At 42.2% G+C, this 20611-nt stretch overlaps 1 protein-coding gene across 4 annotated transcripts in view; it reads right to left on the reverse strand.

The window, feature by feature from the left end:
- GMPS (guanine monophosphate synthase) overlaps positions 1–19150 on the reverse strand; it is a 77867-nt gene extending 58717 nt beyond the window's left edge. Inside the window, exon 1 of one of the 4 annotated variants that reach the window (XM_020897308.2) lies at positions 19044–19150. In XM_020897308.2, coding sequence (XP_020752967.1) covers positions 19044–19088 — 45 coding nt within the window. In that variant the 5' untranslated portion in view covers positions 19089–19150. Of the gene's footprint in view, positions 1–16948; positions 17144–17542; positions 17821–18314; positions 18348–19043 lie in introns of those variants that run through there. The other 3 variants (XM_020897310.2, XM_020897309.2, XM_070466539.1) reach the window with 3 other exon arrangements.
- Between the last annotated feature and the right edge of the window lie 1461 nt (positions 19151–20611).

Raw genomic sequence — 20611 nt, forward strand, 5'->3', positions numbered from 1 at the left:
TTTATGTTGACCTTTAGATTTCCTGGGTGGCTCAGATGGTAAAGCGTCTGCCTACAATGCGGGAGACCCAGGTGCCATCCCTGGGTCGGGATGAGCCTCTGGAGAAGGAAATGGCAACCCACTCCAGTACTCTTGCCTGGAAAATCCCATGAACAGAGGAGCGTGGTAGGCTGCAGTCCATGGGGTCGCAAAGGGTCGGACACGACTGAGCGACTTCACTTTCACTTTTCACTTTAGATTTCCTGACTGACTCTGTACTGAAATCTCTGACTTATGACTGAGATCTACTATTTTAACAAAAAAATACTTCTTTGAATGGTGACTCAAGTGTGTGTAGCCCATTCACATGAACAAAAGAACCAAAGGTTCTTTGCAAAGAAACAAAGCTCTAGAATATAGATTTATATATCCAAACATCACTGCCCCTCTTCAGCTCATCTCCCCATACTATCAGTATTCTAAAGATGACCACAGATAACAACACTTCCCATGCAAAGATGAAAGATAATCAAACAGCTACCTCTTCTTAAATATACTGAGTTTGTAAACAGGCTCAGTTTTGTCTCTAATCACTACCCCTACAATACTTTAAGAAGAAACCTTAGCTTAGAAGAGATCTGCACATTTTTCCTAAGAAAAACTTTAAACAGTAGAATGTCCTAATTTCAGTTATTTAGCACACAGACAATTTTTCAAGATGCAACTATTATACTTCATAAACCCAACCTTTCTAATCTTGCCCTTTCTACTGTAGCATGTGCCTGAACTACACTTTGTTGAAAATAATCCTGAGTTAACAGAACCTGAAAAACACTATGAACAAAACTGATGAAAGTTAGGGGAGGAATCAAGCATGCATTCTGCCTTTCTACTGTCAACTCGGCCACAAGCAACCATTTAGTAGATGAGAGAAAGCTCTTTATAAACAGTTCCAGAAAGACCAGAATTAGAAGGTCACAGTTCTGCAGCCTCTTAGAAGATACAGGGCCGGAGCCGCTGCAGTCCACAGAGGGCCACTGCTGGTCTGCAGACTGCCACCGGTTCCCAAGAAACAGACCAGCTCGTCCGCAAGGTTTACATAAGCAGCCATAAACTTCTGTAACAACTTGACAGCAATTTTATTTTCTTCAATCTATAATAAAAATTTGGAGCCTTTATGTTCTACATCTTGAGAGTTTTAAATTTCATTTGTCTAAAAATTTATTCTGTTTTACAAAGACAGCAGCCATGGTAAAACTGAAAACTTTTTAAATAACTGGCTCTTTATTGCAGATCTATGAGAAGCACAGAACTAGGTGTTGGCTATTAAAATCACTAAAGACTGACCATGGACAAGTAAGACGGCAACACTCTGATAAACCTTAACTACAAAAACAGAGACCAGACATACATGCCTTTTTTTTGTAATTAAGGTGTAGCTGATTTACAATGTTAATTTCTGCTGTAGAGCAAAGTGATTCAGTTATACATATATCAAAAAGGATGTGTGTATATATTAATTATATATAATTATATATATATTATGTATATATATATTAATACGCCCTTTTAAACATTCTTTTCCATTATGGTTTACCATAGGATATTGAATACATATAGTTCCTTGTGCTACACAGGAGGACATGTTTGCTCACCCATTCTGGATGGAGCATCTTACCTCTGCTAACCCCAACCCCACATCATCCCTCCCCCAGCCACTCCTCCTTGGCAACCACAAGCCTGCTCTCTATGACTGTGAGTCTGTTTCTGTTTCATAGATAGGCTCATTTGTGTCATATTTTAGATTCCACATATAAGTGATATCATATGGTATTTCTCTTTCTGACTTACTTCGCTTAGTATGATAATCTCTAGCTGCATCTATGCTGCTGCAAACAACACTACTGCATTCTTTTATAGCTAAGCAGTCTCTCACTGTGAACATGTAACCGCATCTTTATCCTTTCATCTGCTGATGAAAATTCAGGGTGCTTCCACGTCTCAATTATTGTACACAGTGCTGCTATGAACACAGGGTCCATGTATCTTTTCATATTAGAGCTTTGTCTGGTTATAAGCCCAGGAGTGGGACTGCTGTATCATACAGTAATTCTATTTTTAGCAATATGAATAGCTGAAAAAGAAGAGAAACTAAAGGCAAAGGAGAAAAGGAAACATATACCCATAAGAATGCATAGTTCCAAAGAATAGCAAGGAGAGATAAGAAAGGCTTCCTCAGTGATCAACACAAAGAAATAAGAGCAAAACAACAGAATGGGAAAGACTAGAGATCTCTTCAAGAAAATTAGAGATACCAAGCGAACATTTCACACAAAGATGGGCACAATAAATGAACGAAATGGTATGGACCTACCAGAAGCAGAAGATATAAGGAAGTAACAAGAATACACAGAAACTATACAAAAAAGATCTTCATGACCCAGATAACCACAATGGTGTGATCACTCACCTTGAGCCAGACATCCTGTAATGCGAAGTCAACTGGGCCTTAGGAAGTATCACTACGAACAAAGTTAGTGGAGGTGATAGACTGCCAGTTGAGTTATTTCAAATCCTAAAGAATGATGCTGTGAAAGTGCTGCATTTAATACGCCAACAAATTTGGAAAACTCAGCAGTGGCCAAGGACTGGAAAAGGTCAGTTTTCCTTCCAATCGCAAAGAAGGGCAATGTCAAAGAATGTTCAAACTACCCCACAATTGCACTCATCTCACACGCTAGCAAAGTAATGCTCAAAATTCTCCAAGTCAGGCTTCAACAGTACATGAACTGTGAACTTCCAGATGTTCAAGCTGGATTTAGAAAAGGCAGAGGAACCAGAGATCAAATTGCCAACATCTGTTGGAACATCAAAAAAGCAAGAGAGTTCCAGAAAGACATCTACGTTTGCTTTATCAACTACACCAAAGCCTTTGACTGTGTGGATCACAACAAACTGTGGCCAATTCTGAAAGAGATGGGAATACCTGACCACCTTATCTGCCTCCTGAGAAATCTGTATGCAGGTCAAGAAGCAACAGTTAGTTAGAACTTGACATAGAACAACGGACTGGTTCCAAATTGGGAAAGAAGTATGTCAAGGCTGTATATTGTCACCCTGCTTATTTAACTTATATGCAAAGTACATCATGTGAAATGCTAGGCTGGATGAAGCACAAGCTGGAATCAAGACTGCCGGGAGAGATATCAATAACCTCAGATATGCAGATGATACCACCCTTATGGCAGAAAGTGAAGAAGAACTAAAGAACCTCTTGATGAAAGTGAAACAGGAGAGTGAAAAAGTTGGCTAAAAACTCAACATTTAAAAAACTAAGATCATGGCATCTGGTCCCATCACTTCACGGCAAATAGACAGGGAAACAGTGGAAATAGTGGCAGACTTTATCTTCTTGGGCTCCAAAATCACTGCAGATGGTGACTGCAGCAATGAAATTAAGACGCTTGCTCCTTGGGAAAAAAGCTACGACCAACTTAGACAGCATATTAAAAAGTAGACACGTTACTTTACCAACAACGGTCTGTCTAGTCAAAGCTATAGTTTTCCCAGTGTTCATATGTGGATGTGAGAGTTGGATTATAAAGAAAGCTGAGCACCGAAGAACTGATGCTTTTGAACTCAGGTGTTGGAGATAACTCTTGAGAGTCCCTTGACCTGCAAGGAGATCCAACCAGTCCATCCTAAATGAAATCAGTCCTGGGTGTTCATTGGAAAGACTGATGGTGAAGCTGAAACTCTAATACTTTTGGCCACCTGATGTGAAGAACTGACTCACTGGAAAAACCTCTGATCCTGGGAAGATAGAAAGCAGGAAGAGAAGAGGACGACAAAGGATGAGATGGTTGGATGGCATCACTGACTCGATGGACATGAATTTGAGCGAGCTCAGGGAGTTGATGATGAACATGGAAGCCAGCATGCTACAGTCCCTGGGGTCACAAAGACTGAGCAATTGAACTGAGGTGAATAATTAGCAATGTCAAACATCTTTTCATGTGCCTACTGGCCATTTCTTTGCAGAAATGTCTACTTAGGTCTTCTTTGGAGAAATGTCTATTTAGGTCTTCTGGTCATTTTTCAACTGGGTCTTTTTTTGTTGGTTTTTTTTGGGGGGGGTCTCTTGGGGTTTTTTTTTGCTGAGTTGTACGAGCTGTTTGTATATTCTGGACATTAAGCCCTTGTCAGTCGCCTTGTTTGCAAATATTCTCTCCCATTCAGTAGGCTGTTTTTTCGTTTTGTGTATGGTTTCCTTTGCTGCACAAAAGCTTCTAAGTTTGACTAGATCCCATTAGTTTGTTTTTATTTCTGTTGCTTTGGGAGACTGACTTAAGGAAACACTGATGGAATTTACAGATATATGCAACCCTTACCAAGAGGCACTAAGGAAATATGTGTAGGAAAACTAACCACATGTTGATAACCGCTGAGCCGAATGACGGGACACTATACTCTCTGCTCTACTTGTGCATGTTTTTAAATTTTCCATATGCAACAGACTACACTGACCCTAATTCTTCACTCTGCCCTATATTCATGTCTCCTGTAGTGTCACTGCAGTCTGTCCTAGTACAGGCAGAATATATTTCCATACTCTTGACACTGGGCTCAACCATGAGACCTGCTTTTGTCAATGTAATGAGGGCAGAAGTGATAGTCTGCCAAGCCTTAAGCCATCTTCATGTTCCCATTTGTCTCCTGTGCTTCTGTCATCACCATGAAAACACTACGAGCTACTCACTGGGCCAAGCAAAAGATGAGGGGAGTGGAGCTCAGCTGAGCTCACCCACAAACTCTTGAGCAAGAAGTAGGCATCACTTGTTTTTCTGAAAATGTTTCTAAATCAACCTAAAGCAAATTTTTTAAAAAGCCATCTAACAGCAAAGCATTCATGGCAGGTTATGAATCAGTAACAAATTATGATTCTGCTTTCACTGGCCATTTATAGTAGAAATATGTAAGAATGTATGGGAAATTGTACAAGATGGTTATTATCATGCTTAGTTCTCTACAACCATGACTCCAAAATACATATTACACTGAATCTTTGCCTTTAGAGGTTAAAATATAATTGCATACTTCTCTTTTTTTAAGGGGGTAATGAATGAAGGAACTACATCAGGAAAGAGAAACCACTTAGAAGCACTATAAAATAACCTCTGGAAGGCCAAGCCTGGTGAACTCAAGAGATACCAGACTAGACACAGTAAGTCTCACAGACAAATTGATAGAAATTTTCTTTTCTAATACCTGAAAACAGTTTTCATATGAAAATAGTACACCAATGCCAAGACTGCATTTTTAAAACACCCAATCTTGTTAAATCCACAATGTTTCAAATCCTATTTATTTTAATCAGTTTTACTGTCAAATTATTTTTTATTTAAAATTCAAACTGTAATATCAAATAAAGTAGTGGTTCATTTCTACTGCTTTATAAACCTATCTAAAAGAAGCCTGCTTGTCCACAAACCACATGCTATACTGATTAAAATACAGCTGAGTAAGATACTTTAAAAATATCTTAAGGATAAAACATTATACTGCAACTTTTAAAAAATTCGTTTTGCTATATCAAGTCTCATCTCTTCCAAGCATCAAGCAGTCTATTATTACAGCTTAAGTATTCCAAGCTGCACAAATGGGGAATACCAAAACCTACTAGGGGCTATCCTCTGATTCAGCAGTTTCACTCCTAGGTAATTATAAAAGAGAAATGAACACCTATGCCCACAAAACTGGAAACAATTCCAACAGCCATCAATACACGAATGGATTAAAAAATTCTGGTATATCCTTATAGTGGAATACTACATAACAATAAAAATGAACAAATCACTGATACACACAACACAGATAAAATCTCAAAAACACTACAGTGTGTAAAAGAAACCAGAATCACTGTATGATTCCACCGACACAAAATTCGTAAGTGAACAACACTAATGTACAGCTACAGAAATGAGAACAGCGGCTGGTGCTGAAGGAGTGGGGGAACTGCCCGCCACGGCCAAAGGGAACTTTGGGGGTGATGGAGCCGCTCCGGATCTTCAACGGGCAGCGACTACAGGGGTACCTGCATTTGTCAAAAGGCAAACTGTATACGTGAAAGAGCTGAGCACTTCACTACCTGTGCATTTTATCTCTGTAACAATAAGCAAAGAAATCACCTGTTAGTGACCTTTTTCAAACCACCATTTCTCTCCACAAACTGAAAGACAGGCTACAATAAGCAACATAACCCTCAGCCTTCAGGGGCTGAGAATGGGTGGTCAAGCTCCACTATGCTGTCAATAACAAGGCCAGCACTCAGATCTAAGAGCCACTCCTGTTACAAAACCAAAGACCTATCAAGTTAAATCCACCTAAGTGGACTGATTAACCATCCATTAAAAATGTATACTTTTATCCCTAAAATTTTCTAGTCTCTATCAAGCTATATCCACTCAATGTATACCAGTTACCCTAAAAGAAGTATCCTCTTCAGCCCGATGCTCTTAGGTCTGGTGCCTTATTCTGCTCAATCAGGTGTTGCACTTGGGAGGAATGTATCTCACGGCTCATTAAAGTAACTATGAAAATGGTCCACTAAAATGTAATCTAGGCTCTCAGTCCAAAAACTGATCACAAAAAGCAAGGTTAGTAAAAAGGCAATGATAAGGAATTCCCTGATAGTCCAGTGGTTAGGACTCTGAGCTTCCACTGAAGTGAGGACAACTCTGACCCCTGGTCAAGGAACTAACACCCCTCAAGCTGCATGGTGTGGCCAAAAAAAAAAAAAAGTCAACAGTATACCAAAACTCATTCTATGAGGCCAGTATTGTCCTATTATCGAAACCAAAGATATCACAAGAAAACTCCAAGCCATTACCTCTTATGAATGTAGATGTAAAAATCAACAAAATTATCAAACCAAATCCAGCAACTTATTATTTTTATTAATTAAAAAACTTTTTTGGCTGCACTAGGTCTTTGTTGCTGCACACACGTTTTCTCTAGTTGCAGCGAGCAGGGGGCCACTGCCGAGTTACAGCGCTCAGGTTTCTCATTGCAGTGGCTGGGCTTCCCTGGGGGCTCAGACGGTAAAGCGTCTGCCTGCAATGCAGGAGACCTGGGTTCCATCCCTGGATCGAGAAGATCCCCTGGAGAAGGAAATGGCGACCCACTCCTGGACTCTTGCCTGGAAAATTCCATGGAAGAGGAGCCTTGTAGGATGCAGTCCATGGGGTCGCAAAGAGTCAGACACGACTAAGCGACTTCACCTCACTTCTCCTGTCGCAGAGCACAGGTTCTAGGGCGCGAAGGCTCAGTAGTCGTGGTGCATAGGCTTAGCTGCCCCACGGCATGTGGAATCTTCAGAGACCAAGGATGGAACCCATGTCCCCTGTGTTGGTAGGCAGATTCTTAACCACTGGACTGACAGGGAAGTCCATTCAGCAACTTATAAAAAAGGATTATACACCATGGCCAAGTGAGATTTATCTCAGGAATGTAAATTTGGTTTAACATCCAAAAATCAATCTAATATTAATATAACACAATGGGAAGAAAAAAAAACATATGATCTGAATACACAGAGAAAAAGCATTTGTCAAAAATCCTACATCTTTTCATAATAAAAACAATCAACAAACTAAGAATAGAAGGAAATGCCCTTAGTCTGTAAAAGAGCATCTATGAAAAACCCATAGCTAACATCACACTTAACAGTGAAAGATTAAATGCTTTCTTCTCCAACTAAGATCAAGGATTTCTGCCCTCACTATTGTATTCAAAAGTATGAGGTACTGTTGTGCTTCAATCGCTTAGTCATGTCCGACTCTTTTCGACCCCATGGATTGCAGCACGCCTGGCTTCCCTGCCCTTCACCATCTCCCGGAGCTTGTTCAAACTCACATCCATCAAGTCAGTGACGCCGTCCAACCATCTTATCCTCTGTTGTCCCCTTCCCCACCTGCCTTCAATCTTTCCCAGCATCAGGGTCTTATTTCTAATGAGTTAGCCCTTTGCATCAGGTAGCCAAAGTATTGGAGCTTCAACATCAGTCCTTCCAGTGAATCTTAGGATTCAATTCCTTTAAAATTGACTAGCTTGATTTCTTTGCAGAAGGGACTCTCAAGAGTCTTCTCCAACACCACAGTTCAAAAGCATCAATTCTTCGGCGTTCAGCCTTCTTTATGGTTCAACTCTCATATCTATACATGACCACTGGAAAAACCAAAGCTTTGACTAGATGGACCTTTGTTGGCAAAGTAATGTCTCTGCTTTTTAATATGGTGTCTAGGTTAGTCATAGCTTTTCTTCCAAGGAGCAAGCGTCTTTTAATTTCATGGCTGTGGTCAGCATCTGCAGTGATTTTGGAACCCAAGAAAATAAAGTCTCTCACTGTTTCCCTTGTTTTCCCATTTATTTGCCACAAAGTGATGGGACCAGATGTCATAATCTTAGTTTTGTGAATGTTGAGTTTTAAGCCAGCTTTTTCACTCTTCTCTTTCACTTTCATTAAGAGGCTTTTTAGTTTCTCTTCACCTTCTGCCATAAAGGTGGTGTCTTCTGCATATCTAAGGTTATTGATAATTTCTCCCAGCAATCTTGATTCCAATTTGTAGGCAGGGCAATTAAGCAAGAAAATAAAATTGAAAGTATCCAAAGTGGAAAGGAAAAAGCAAAACTATCTCTATTTACAGATGACAGGATTTTATATACAGACAGTCCTAAGAGTTCTATTAATGCACTTTAGAATAAATAGGTTTGGTAAGGCAGTAGGATACAAAATAAATATACAAAAATCAATTATATAAACTTGTAATGAACAATCCAAATACATAATTAAGATAAAATTCCATTTATAATAGCATCAAAAAGAATAAAACAATTGTACTAAAGAACTACAAAACCTATATTTAAAAAGCTATATAATGTTTACATAGAATAAAACAATTTTAATTGTTTTATTAACATTAAACAATTACACAGAATAAAACCATTTTACTAAAGAACTACAAAGCCTATATTTTAAAAGCTATCCAATGTTTGGGTCAGAAAACTTAATACTGTTAAGATAGTATTGATCCCCATACTGATCCACAGATTCAACATGATCCCTATCGAAATCCTTTGCAGAAATTGATAAGCATATTCTAAAACTCATACAGAAAGTCAAAGGATGCAGGAATAGCCAAAACAAGCTTAGAAAAGAGAATACAGTTGGCAGACTCACATGTCCCATCTTCAAAGTTACAAAATCAAGATAATGTGATACTGGCAAAAGGACAGACATATAGATCAACAGAACAAAACAGAGAGTCCAAAAATAAACAATAAACTGATTTCCAACAAAGGTGCCAAGATCATTCAAAAGTAACAGGTTTTTCCAAAACCCAGTACTGCAACAGTGCCTGCGTGCTCAGCCGCCTGTCACATCTAACTCTGCAGCTTCCTGGACTACACCCCTCCGGGCTCTTCAGTCCACAGAATTTCACAGGCAAGAATACTGGACTGGGTTACCATTCCATTCTCCAGGGGATCTTCCGGACCCAGGGATCGAACCCCCATCTCCTGCAGCTGCTGCACTGGCAGGCAGAATCTTTACCACTGAGCCACCAGGGAAGCCCAACAGTGGAGAGCCACAAATTAAAATCAATGAAGCTGGTGCTTTACCTTATAGCAAACACAAAGATTAGCTCAAAATGGATCAAAAACCTAAACATAAAACTAAGCAAAGCAAAATTATAAAACTTAAAAAGCACAGGCAATTTCACAAATCTTCATGATCTTGAATTAGGAAGTATTTTCTAGATATGACACCAAAAGCACTGTGACAAAATTTTTTAAAAATTAGTACTACTTCATTAAAATTAAAAGCTTGTATTCACCAGAAGACACCATTAAGAAAGTGAAAAACAACCCAAAGAACTGCAGAAAGTATCTGCAAATCATATTTCTGAAAAGACTTGTCACTAAAATAAAGAATTCTTACAACTCAATAAAGACAAACAACCCACCTTCAAAATGGGCAAAAGAGCTAAACAGACATTTCTTCCAAGAAAATATACAAATGGTTAAGAAGCACACAAAAAAGATGCTCATTATCATGTCATTAGGGAAATGCAAATCAAAACCACAATGAAATACCACTTCATACTCACTATGATGGTTATAATCAAAGACATGTGTTGGCAAGGATTTGAAGAAACTGGAGTCTCATATGCTGATGTCAGAATTGTAAAATACTGCAGCCACTTTGGAAAACAGTTTGATAGTTCACCAAAATGTTAAACATATAATTACCACAGTGCTCAGTCATGTTCCTACTCTTTGTGACCCTACGGACTGTAGCTCTCCAGGCTCCTCTGTCCATGACCCAGCAATTCTGCTTCTAGGTATATACCCATGAAAATGAAAAGTTATTTTTATATAAAAATCTATACAGAAATATTCATAGCAACACTATCCATTACAGCAAAAGAATGTAAACAACCCAATTTCCATCCACCAATGAATGGATAAATAAAAGGTGCTGTATCCATACAATGGACTATTATTTGCTAATAAAAAGGAATAAGGCACTTACATGTGGATGAACTTTGAAAGTATTATGCTAGGTCTCACCAGAGACCACATATTCTAAGATTCTAGTCACATAAAATGTCCAAAGTAGGCAAATCTATAGAGACAGAAAACAGATTAGTGGTTGTCCACAGTTGGGAGGGAGAGGCCTGCATGTGCCAAGTCACTTCAGTTGTGCCCGACTCTTTGCAACCCTATGGACTGTAGTTTGCCGGGCTCCTCTGTCCACAGGATTCTCCAGGCAAGAATACTGGAGTGGACTGCCATGCCCTCCTCCAGGGGATCTTCCTGACCCAGGGATCGAACCTGCATCTCCTATATAAGTCTCCTGCATTGGCAAATGGATTTTTTTACCACTAGCGCCACCTGGGAAACCCTGGGAGAGGCAGGGTAGTGGAAAATGAGGACTGATTGCTAAAGGGTACAAAATTTCTTTTGCAGATAATGAGAATGTTTTAAAATTGACTGTGGTGATGGTGGCACAAATCTGTGCATACATGAATAACTACTGAATTGTGTTCTTTAAACGGAGTGAATTTTATGGTATTTGAATCATAACTCAAGCTGCTGTACAATAGAATCTACCTGGTAGATACAGATGCCGACTAAAATTTCTTTCAACTTGCTTGTCGTTTTGAAATTTTTCATGAAATGTTAAAGGAGAGAAAAAAACCACAGCATAAAAATGTTTCAGTATTACCAGTAATACATCAAAACAATGATCTATCTACAATCATTGTATTCATCTAAGAGTCTCCCAAATTAATTAGAGACTGTTCACTGAAAATTTGTCCAAAGCAGATTTTAGAATTCTGTAGTCCCTGGCTTACATTCACAATAACACTCAGAGGATAAGAATTAGTTCTCCAAATTACAGACAAGGTGAGGCTGACTTAATTATACATAAACCTCCATGTGTTTTGAGAATGAAAATGGTTCTGTTCTCCAGCTGACGAACAAGAGAAATAGGGAATTTCACATGTCCAGGCAGTTTTAAAAGTTTGGAAAATGTCCTCTGTAAATGTTATGGCAGACTAGAATAAATTATTTTACCTTTTGGTCAGTTTCAACACTGCTGGTTCTCAACGTTTAGAAAGTTAATTTTGGCACTCAATTTTTAAGTTCAGAATAACTCTTAGAATATACACTAATTTAGGGGAAAAAAACTCTTAATGTATACACATTAGGCTTGAATTTTAGCCAAATTTTAAATATAGTCACTAGAGAAATCAAAATTCAAATTCAGGATGATGTACTCCATAACTGAAGTGACCATATGGCCCAGTTTGCCCAGAACTGTGCTAATTTACACCTGTCATTCCCACAGCCGACCCAATGCCACATATGTCGCACGCCTTTCATTTTTAACATATTATTATGAATAATTGCATTAAAGTAAGACAGTGAGGATTTATTATACTTCCACCTTCTGCCATGGCTTTACCTAGTACTCTGCTGAAGTGCAGGTGCAGTGAACAGATTCTCACTGGTTCACTCTAAACACCAACCACTGAGAACCCGTCTCTCTCTCCTGACACCTTCCTGATGGAATAAAGGACAAAGTACACTTGGAACCTGGACACTGCAATCACTGGGAGCCGACCAGCCAGGCATGGTGCCGACAGGAAGGTCTGAGGCCGCCGCTCTGGCCAGCTGCTTGGTGTACCTGCCGGTAGTACCACTGCCGTTCTTCAGGTTGCAAAATGCACACGACCTCCAGGCCTCTATCAGCTGAACCAGGGGGATGCACAGGTGTTTGTGAAGTACATGCAGGAAAGAGACTGTGTGCTCCTGTGCAAAACGTACAGAGAGAGCAATCTGAACTTATACTACAGTAGTTTTGCCATTGATTTAGTTGGATTTACACAACACAACAAATATTGTTTGATAATATTTTACAACAATTATTATAAATTTAAATGATTTTTAGCACCTCCTTTGATGTTCAAGTGTCCCGGTTTACATAAAGAGTATATGGTCACACTACTATAAACAAACACCTTATTCCCTATAAAGTTGTAGTGGACCATATTAGGGAGTCTATAAATCTAAACCTAACTACATAGAGTATCTCCTAGGTCCTCAAAACCATTAACCCGAAGGGATGGCAGGCAAGGGTCAGCTAACAAGAAAACCAACTAATATCACACTATTACTATAGTAAAACTATTTTTTTAACCAATGTGATTCTTGGACAACAACAACAAAAAACTATTCCACAACAAGCAAGAATAGTCCACACAACCTAGAACTATATATGCGATCACAAAAGATTCTAAGTTCTCTTACTTCTCTGTTGGTTCACAAAGTGTTTCAAAATCACATATTAACCCTGAGGACTTCATTCATTTTGAGCATTTAAACAGAGTTTAGGTTAGAAGGAGGCATGAAAGTACCATGCTGTGCTAAGTCGCTTCAGTTGTGTGTGACTCTTTGCAACCCTGTGGACTGCAGCCTGCCGGGCTCCTCTGTCCCTGGGGATTCACCAGGCAAGAACACTGGAGTGGATTACCAAGCCCTACTTCAGGGGATCTTCCCCACCCAGGGATAGAACCTGCATCTCCTACATCTCCTGCATTGGCAGGTGGGTTCTTTACCACTAGCGCCACCTGGGAAGCCCTTAAGTACCCGTAACAAAAGAGAATTTCATCATTTTGGATATCAAATAATTATTCATTCCTTTCTCCAAACAGCACTGATTAATACATAATTCATTAAAGAGACTTAAAAAGTATCAAATACATTAAAATAAGTATAAGACAAATCTGTGTTTTAAAACAATTTTTAAAGACAATTATTATCCATAATTGACAAGTTGGCCCATGCTAAATTAAAGACAAAGTCATCTGAGATTTCTGGAGGAATTTCAAAACCTTTCAAGTCTAAGAACAGAAAAACAATTAAAAAAAAACAAAAACAAAAACAAACCATTCCTTTTGTCTGTAACAACTCTTCTAGTCTAGGTGAATACCTTAACAGATGAGACGAAATCTGAAAGGGAAAAGAAAAAAAATCCACCTTGACCTTTGAAAAAAATGTATTTATAGGGTGGGAAAGATCCCCTGGAGAAGAAATTGCAACTCCAGTATTCTCACCAGGAAAATCCCAAGGACAGAAGAGCCTGGTGGACTACAGTCCACAGGGTCGAAAAGTGTCTGTCGGACACAACTGAATGACTGAGCACAGCACAATGGGGTAACCTTTATAAAGGATAGTTGTTCAAATCTCAAAGTATCCCACATAAAAATCTCAGGCCATCTTTCCATTCAATTCAAAACTCAAATTTTAAAATGCAAATTTAAGTTTTCAACATTAGATATCACTGAAGATCCTATGTAACATGCAGTTAACAGTATTTATTTTTTAAAAAGCCTTTAATCCAAGTACAATATACCCTAGTCAACATCTCAGTGAAAGTAGTAGGGCAGATCCTACATCTATCCCAACCAAATGAGCTCAAGGCTTAGGACTTCCCTGGTGGCACAGTGGGTTAGAACCTGCCCGCCAATGCATGGCGTCAAGCCCTCATCCAGGAAGATCCCACATACAGCGAACAACTAAGCCCATGACCACAAGTACTGAGCCCATGGGCCACAACTACCGAGCCCAAGCACCTAAAGATCGTGCTCCGCGACAGGAGAAGCCACAATGAGAAGTCCATGCACTCCAAGTTTGAGTAGCCAGATCCCTCTCACAAGGAGAGAAAGCCAGTGCAAAAGCAATGAAGACTCTGAGCAGCCAAAATAAAGTGTCTAAGGCTTAGATGGGACCAACAGTGGAAAATCTGACAAGCAGCCCAAAGAGCATTACTCTCACAATCTTGCCTTAATAATACTGAAAAAAGTTACTAATATTTGCTATATACATATATTCATATATAACACTGAATGGTTGTAAAAAGTTTTTAAAGAAAAGCTGACTACCTACGCTCTTGTTCATATAAGATCTTAACTAATATTATGTCAGGTCTTTAAGGAAAAGAATACTCTCTGCCTTGAATGGTTAACCTAAGTAGCCCTGAAGAAAAAGAAAAGCCAGATTCTAATTCCAGCTATTTTTTCATCTTAGGAAGCTAGAAAACATACTTTCCAGCTTTAAAATGATATTCTGTGGATAAAACTAATGAAAACAGCCCTAATACTTTTACAGAATTTAGGTAGGTCTCTCCCTAATGTCCCTTGGACTGCAAGGAGATCCAACCAGTCCATCCTAAAGGAGATCAGTCCTGGGTGTTCATTGGGAGGACTGATGCTGAAGCTGAAACTCTAATACTTTGGCCACCTCGTGCGAAGAGTTGACTCATTGGAAAAGACCCTGATGCTGGGAAGGATTGGGGGCAGGAGGAGAAGGGGACAACAGAGGATGAGATGGCTGGATGGCATCACCGACTCGATGGGCATGAGTTCGAGTAAACTCTGGGAGTTGGTGATGGACAGGGAGGCCTGGCATGCTGCGATTCCTGGGGTCGCTGAGTCGGACACGACTGAGCGACTGAACTGAACTGAACTCCCTAATGTGTATCATGCAGAAATGTTATCTTAGAAATAACCCTGAAAAATACTGAAATGTACAACAGGAATCAAAACCAGATCTTTCTCCATTCTCATTTATCAACTAGGACTTACACACAGCTATCAGAGGCACAACAGATGTACAAAGTAAGCCTGGGTCCACTACTTGTATTTCATGCCAGAAAGAAAGGTGCTTCAGTGGTAAGCTATAGAAAATAGATGCCTACTTAGATTTCTGGGTGGACCCTCAGAATATCATATTTAACCCACTTTACTATGCATATTCCCCCATATTTAAACATCTCTTTACCAGACATGTTCCTTATGATCAATGACATATCACCGTTTACAACACCATTTACAGATTTTTTTCCCCCTTTTTAGGAGCATATGAAATAATCACAGATTTGATGAAATGTTATTTTCCTGGATTGCTCCTCCTGAAAACGCTTTCAATTCGAGTGACATCTAATTGTTAGCAAAGTTTTAAAAAAAACAAAACATGGTTAGTTTTCATGTGCTTTCAATGCCTGAGATCCAGGTTGGATCCCTGATCTGGGAACTAACACCACAGTCATGCAGCATGGCCAAAAAACAGAAAAGACACATTCTTTGCTTATACTACAAAACAATCTGGAAATAAAGGTAATCAGTGATTCACCAGAGTCTCAAATATATCAAACTGGTAAGATTCTCTGTAAAATTCCAGTTGAACAAAACAAAAACATACTAGCTAGAAAAAAAAAAGTAGTGTATGTTCTTTACGCCTGAATCAGGTAAAGTAATTTGGAAACTGAATCTTTAACTTTCTGCTGTCACTTAATTTTGGAAAATACTGTTTTCAAATCAGCACATATTTTTCCAAGTCTGCAAATGAGGTTTGAATCCTCCTAACAGTCATTTCCCTTACCAGCACAAAGATGACTCTTTTCAACGATTTTACGACTCAAAATTAAAGAGAAGAAAAATGCTTTGTAAGTTAACTTGTGTACACGACAGAGCTGTAAGTTAAGATTTACAGAAGCTTCTTTTAAAATCTTCAGAAAGAGTTCCAACTAGTCTGAGCATCCGTTTCCTCGGTTTAGAAGTTTATTAGCTACCTTATAAATCGTTACTCACTTGTTCAACAAATAACTTTTTTGAATATTTACTACAGACTAAGCAATTCCTCACGTAGAGGGTTAAGATGTGACGAGGCACCACCTTTATAAGAGAATATGCTGCCTTTAAAGGCACTACCTGACGTCTAAACTTCCACACACCTGAAGGAAACGCAGCCAGGCCCTAACAGCGTATAGAAGAGGCAACCTCACTTAAGTATAAATCCCGATTCAAAACCGCGCAGCTTCCCGCTGACAAGATGACCAGTGCGGGTCTGAAAGAACTCCGGGCCAACGACAATTTTAACACAGAAGTGAAAGCGAAGGGGCTCAGTTCGAAAGCGAGACGGAAAAGAAGAGGGTCTAAAGAAAAAAAAGTGAGTCGGAGATGACGAGAAACGCAGCGGCGGCCCAAACTGCTCTCGGCACTCCGCACCTCGAGTGAACTTCCCCAGCACCCGGGACTCGCGACTTCCCCGGCCCCAGGGCGCGGCGGCGGCGGCCGGCGTGGCGGAGGGGGCTCCCCCAGGCCCGGCGCCGGCCCCACCGCCCCGCTACGAGCGAGATAAGGAGTGGGCGGGGCTGGACAGCCGCTCCTTCCCTCGGAGAAGGCTGGGGGAGGGGGCCGGCGGGAGCGACCCTCCCGCCCCGGAGCCGACGGGGGAGGAGGCTGCCGACCGGCGCGGGGCGGGGGGTCACACGGCCTCACCCTGGGCCGGCCTCGCCGCCCCGGACCCCAAGGCCGACGTGGGGGAACTGGGCTAGCCTCACCGAAGGCAGGCGGGAAACCAGGTGGCGGGAAGACGGAGGCCGGCCCAGCTCGAACGCCGCACGCGAGGCCCTGACCCTACCCTGCCTTCGGTGGGCCCGCAGAGCTCCACAAAAGACTCCCCGGCTCCCGAAGGGACGGGGTGAGGGCTGAGGAAGCCCCCCCTTCTCTCTCACACACATACACACACTCGCTCACTCTCACACACACACACACACACACCCGCTCGCTTCCCTACCCCCACCCTCGGGCCGCCCTCCGCGGGCTCGGCGCCCCACAGCAACGCCGGGGAGGCGGGGGCCAGCGCGGCTCGGCCGCGGAAAGCTGACGCCCTCCCCGACGCCCAGAGCTCGGCGGGCGCGGGAACCCCGACACGCAGACAAAAATCAACAAAGCACCTGCCGCTCGCGAGCAGAAAACAAGCCACAGGCCCCGACCGCCTGCTCTCCAGCACGCCGCTGCCCGGGCCGCAGGGTTGCGCTGGCGGGCTAGGGGGAGGAAGCCGGGAAGGGCCCCACGCGGTGACTCCCCGGCCCCGGAACCTGGCCTCCGTCCGGAAGCGGTGAGGCAGGGACCCCCCCACGCCAGAGACTGACCTTGGAGTCTCCGTTGCACAGCGCCATCGGGTCTGGGGCCGCGGCGGCGGCGGCCAGAGATGAGACGGGGCGGGAGAGGGCCGCGAGGGTCGACGCCACGGACCACGACTAAGAAGGAGGCCTGGTCGAGGAGCCGGCAGGCAAGAGGCGCGGAGAGCAGCTAGCTGCCTGCGAAGCGCCGAGTAGAGCAGCAGCCGCGGAGCGCGGGCCCCAGCGCCGCGGGAGAGCAGACCAGCAGCGCGCACGCTGCCCCCGCCTCCTGCTTCCGCCCCGGCCGGCCACTGGGAGGAGCCAGAGCCCGTGTGGCTAGGCTGCTGAGCGGCGGACCCCCGCAGCTGCCGCGGCAGCCACCGAATAAGCCCGCCTCTAGAGGAGGGGACTTCGGCGTTCGGCCCCGCCTCCAGATCAGTCTCCACCGCCGAGGCCCGCCCCCAGGAAAAGAAACCCACGGGTCTCCGGCCTGCCGGCCCACGAGAGGCGGGGCCTGCGGGTCATAGCCCCGCCCCACCCCGCTCTGGCCCGCCCTTGGAAGGAGGAGCCGGCGGCAACTAGCTTTGCTGCCCCTGTCCCGCCTCCGCACCCGGCAGCCGGCGCGGCTTGGAGGGCCTGTGGCGCTTTACCCCACCCCCGGCCGCTAAAGCCGACCTTGGATGAAAACCCAAGCCGCAGTCCTCTTGCTGTTTGCCGGCCAGCCTGCAGCCTTGGACGGCTGTGAAAGACTTGCCCTGAGAAGGCGGCCTCCGGAGAAGCTGGGTCTCTGGGGAACGCTTACCGGGTGGTGCGGCCTCATCTCAGGTTGCGGCCCATGGGGGGAGGCCAAAGCTGCTTTGAAGAGTTTCGTGGTGACAGCCGTGGGCTTAAAAGTGATATTTGATCACTTAGGTCCGTCATAAGTTCTACATCGGGTGCAGAATTTTCAAAAGGAAAGGGTTTGGGAGCGGCAATCTAATGGAAAACTGAACCCGAGGACGGGAGCTCTGTTTGCACAGAAGTGTTGTTATTTTTATTTGGATATTTTGTGGGGAAGAGGGAGCAGTCTTTCCAGCTACTCCGTGGCATCCATCAATGCAAGGTCTTACAGTTCCTTGAATTTGGCCACCTAGGGGTCTAAATCAGGGTTGAGGAATAAATAATAACACTTGGAACAGCTTTAGTTTACAAAGCCCTATAACAAATATTCAGTCATTTATAATACAGGCAACATTTGCTGAGCTCATGCTGTGTCAAACTCTAGTCCAGGTATTAAAGGGCTAGAGTAAGACAGCCCAAACTTCCAAAATCTCATTTTATTCTAACGAATCCCCTGGAAGTAGTGCAGTAAGATTGATGTTTTTATACACTTTTACTAATAAGAAAATTGAAGCTCATTGAGATTATGTGCTTCTCCCTCAAGAGGCTCCTGATCTGGGAAAGAATAGACGGTTTGTTAGTAAAACATTTACATGAACAAAAGGCCCAAGGCCTTCCTAGACCTCAGACTCAAAGAAAGTATTTTATTTACCTTTTTTTGAGGAGAAAAATGGATACTTGAACTGTCTAAAGCCATGGAGATTGTGTTCTGTTGATAGGTCTGAGTGAACAAACCAGAGAACAGTGCCCTAACCAATAGGGGAAGTGCGTCAACATCCACCTGGAATGGAATGGAATGTGATGTGCTGGCGTTCAGGATTGGTTAAACCTCACTGGTATTAGATAATGCCTGCTTTAAATATATTCTAGTGGTCACTTGTGCTCATGGCTAAGAACATCAGCATGCACCACAATCCAATGTGCCACAAGCTTCAATCTGCAACTTTTCACTCTGTTCACCCCTTCCTCCTTCTTGAAAATGGATTTCCTTACAAGGCACCATAGAGATGTCTTTTCACCTCCATGATTGTTCTCCATCACCTTTTCTTGTTGCTCTTCCTGTCTCTTTCCTACAGAAGGAAACTTAAGAATTGGTTTTCTACAGTATTTCCATTCCTAGCCCTCCTCTCATCACTGCGCACCTGTTTTCCCTAGGGCACTTATTTAAAAATACAGACTTGCTTAAAAACACTCTGATAGATTCTATCATGACAGCTCTCTCTTCTGAGCCCCAGGTCCCTGTTATAGTGTATCCCCCCAGTTAGATGTTCAACTAACTAACTGAACTGGACTCATAGTGGGTCCTAAACTCAAGTCCAAAACACAACTTTGTTCAAGACTATTCTTGCTAATTTTCTGCTCATTTGTTCTATCAAGTATTGAAAGAAGGACACCGACATTTCCAAACATAATTGTGATTTTATCAGATTCTTATAGTTCTATCAGTTTTTGCTTTATGTATTCTGAAGTTCTGTTTTTAGGGTCATAAATGTTTGTGTGTGTGCTGAGTTACTTCAGTCACGTCTGACTCTTTGTGACCCCATGGACTGTAGACTACCAGGCTTTTCTGTCCATGGGATTTTCCAAGCAAGAATACTAGAGTGGGTAGCCGTTCCCTTTTCCAGGGGATCTTCCCGATCCAGGGATCAAACCCCAGTCTCCTGCATCGCATGCAGAATTTAACCGTCTGAACCACCAAAGCCCACAAATGTTTAGGATCGTTATTGATCCCTTATAGTTACACGAAGATATTTTTTAGATCCCCAGTAATCTTCACTCTGACATTTACTTTGTCCAGTATTAAAATATTGAACTTTGCTTTCTTGATTGGTTCTTGGCATGGTATATTTTTTGCAACCGTTAATACTGTCCACATCTTTATGCTTAAACAAGTGTTTCTTGTAGATAGCATATAATTGAGTCTTGCTTTAATTTGAGTGTTTGTATCGTTTACAGTTATATGTGTTTATTGAAATGGTTAACTTTATTTCTTTAACCTGGAGATTTTCAAGGCAGTGAGCTGGGGCAGTTGAAGGGCTCATCTTTTTTGTGCCCTGTCTCTCAGAGATCACTGTCCTTTGTTGCTCAATACCCAGTATCTTGAAACCATTGTTACATACATTTTGTTGTTCCCAGAAGGGCACATCCAGTTCCTTACTCCATTTTTGGCAGAAATGAAAGTCTTTTAATGATTAATTGAGGTATCTCAAACCTATAAGG

The sequence above is a fragment of the Odocoileus virginianus genome, chromosome 4 (genome assembly GCF_023699985.2).
Source record: "Odocoileus virginianus isolate 20LAN1187 ecotype Illinois chromosome 4, Ovbor_1.2, whole genome shotgun sequence".
Lineage (NCBI taxonomy): Eukaryota > Metazoa > Chordata > Mammalia > Artiodactyla > Cervidae > Odocoileus > Odocoileus virginianus.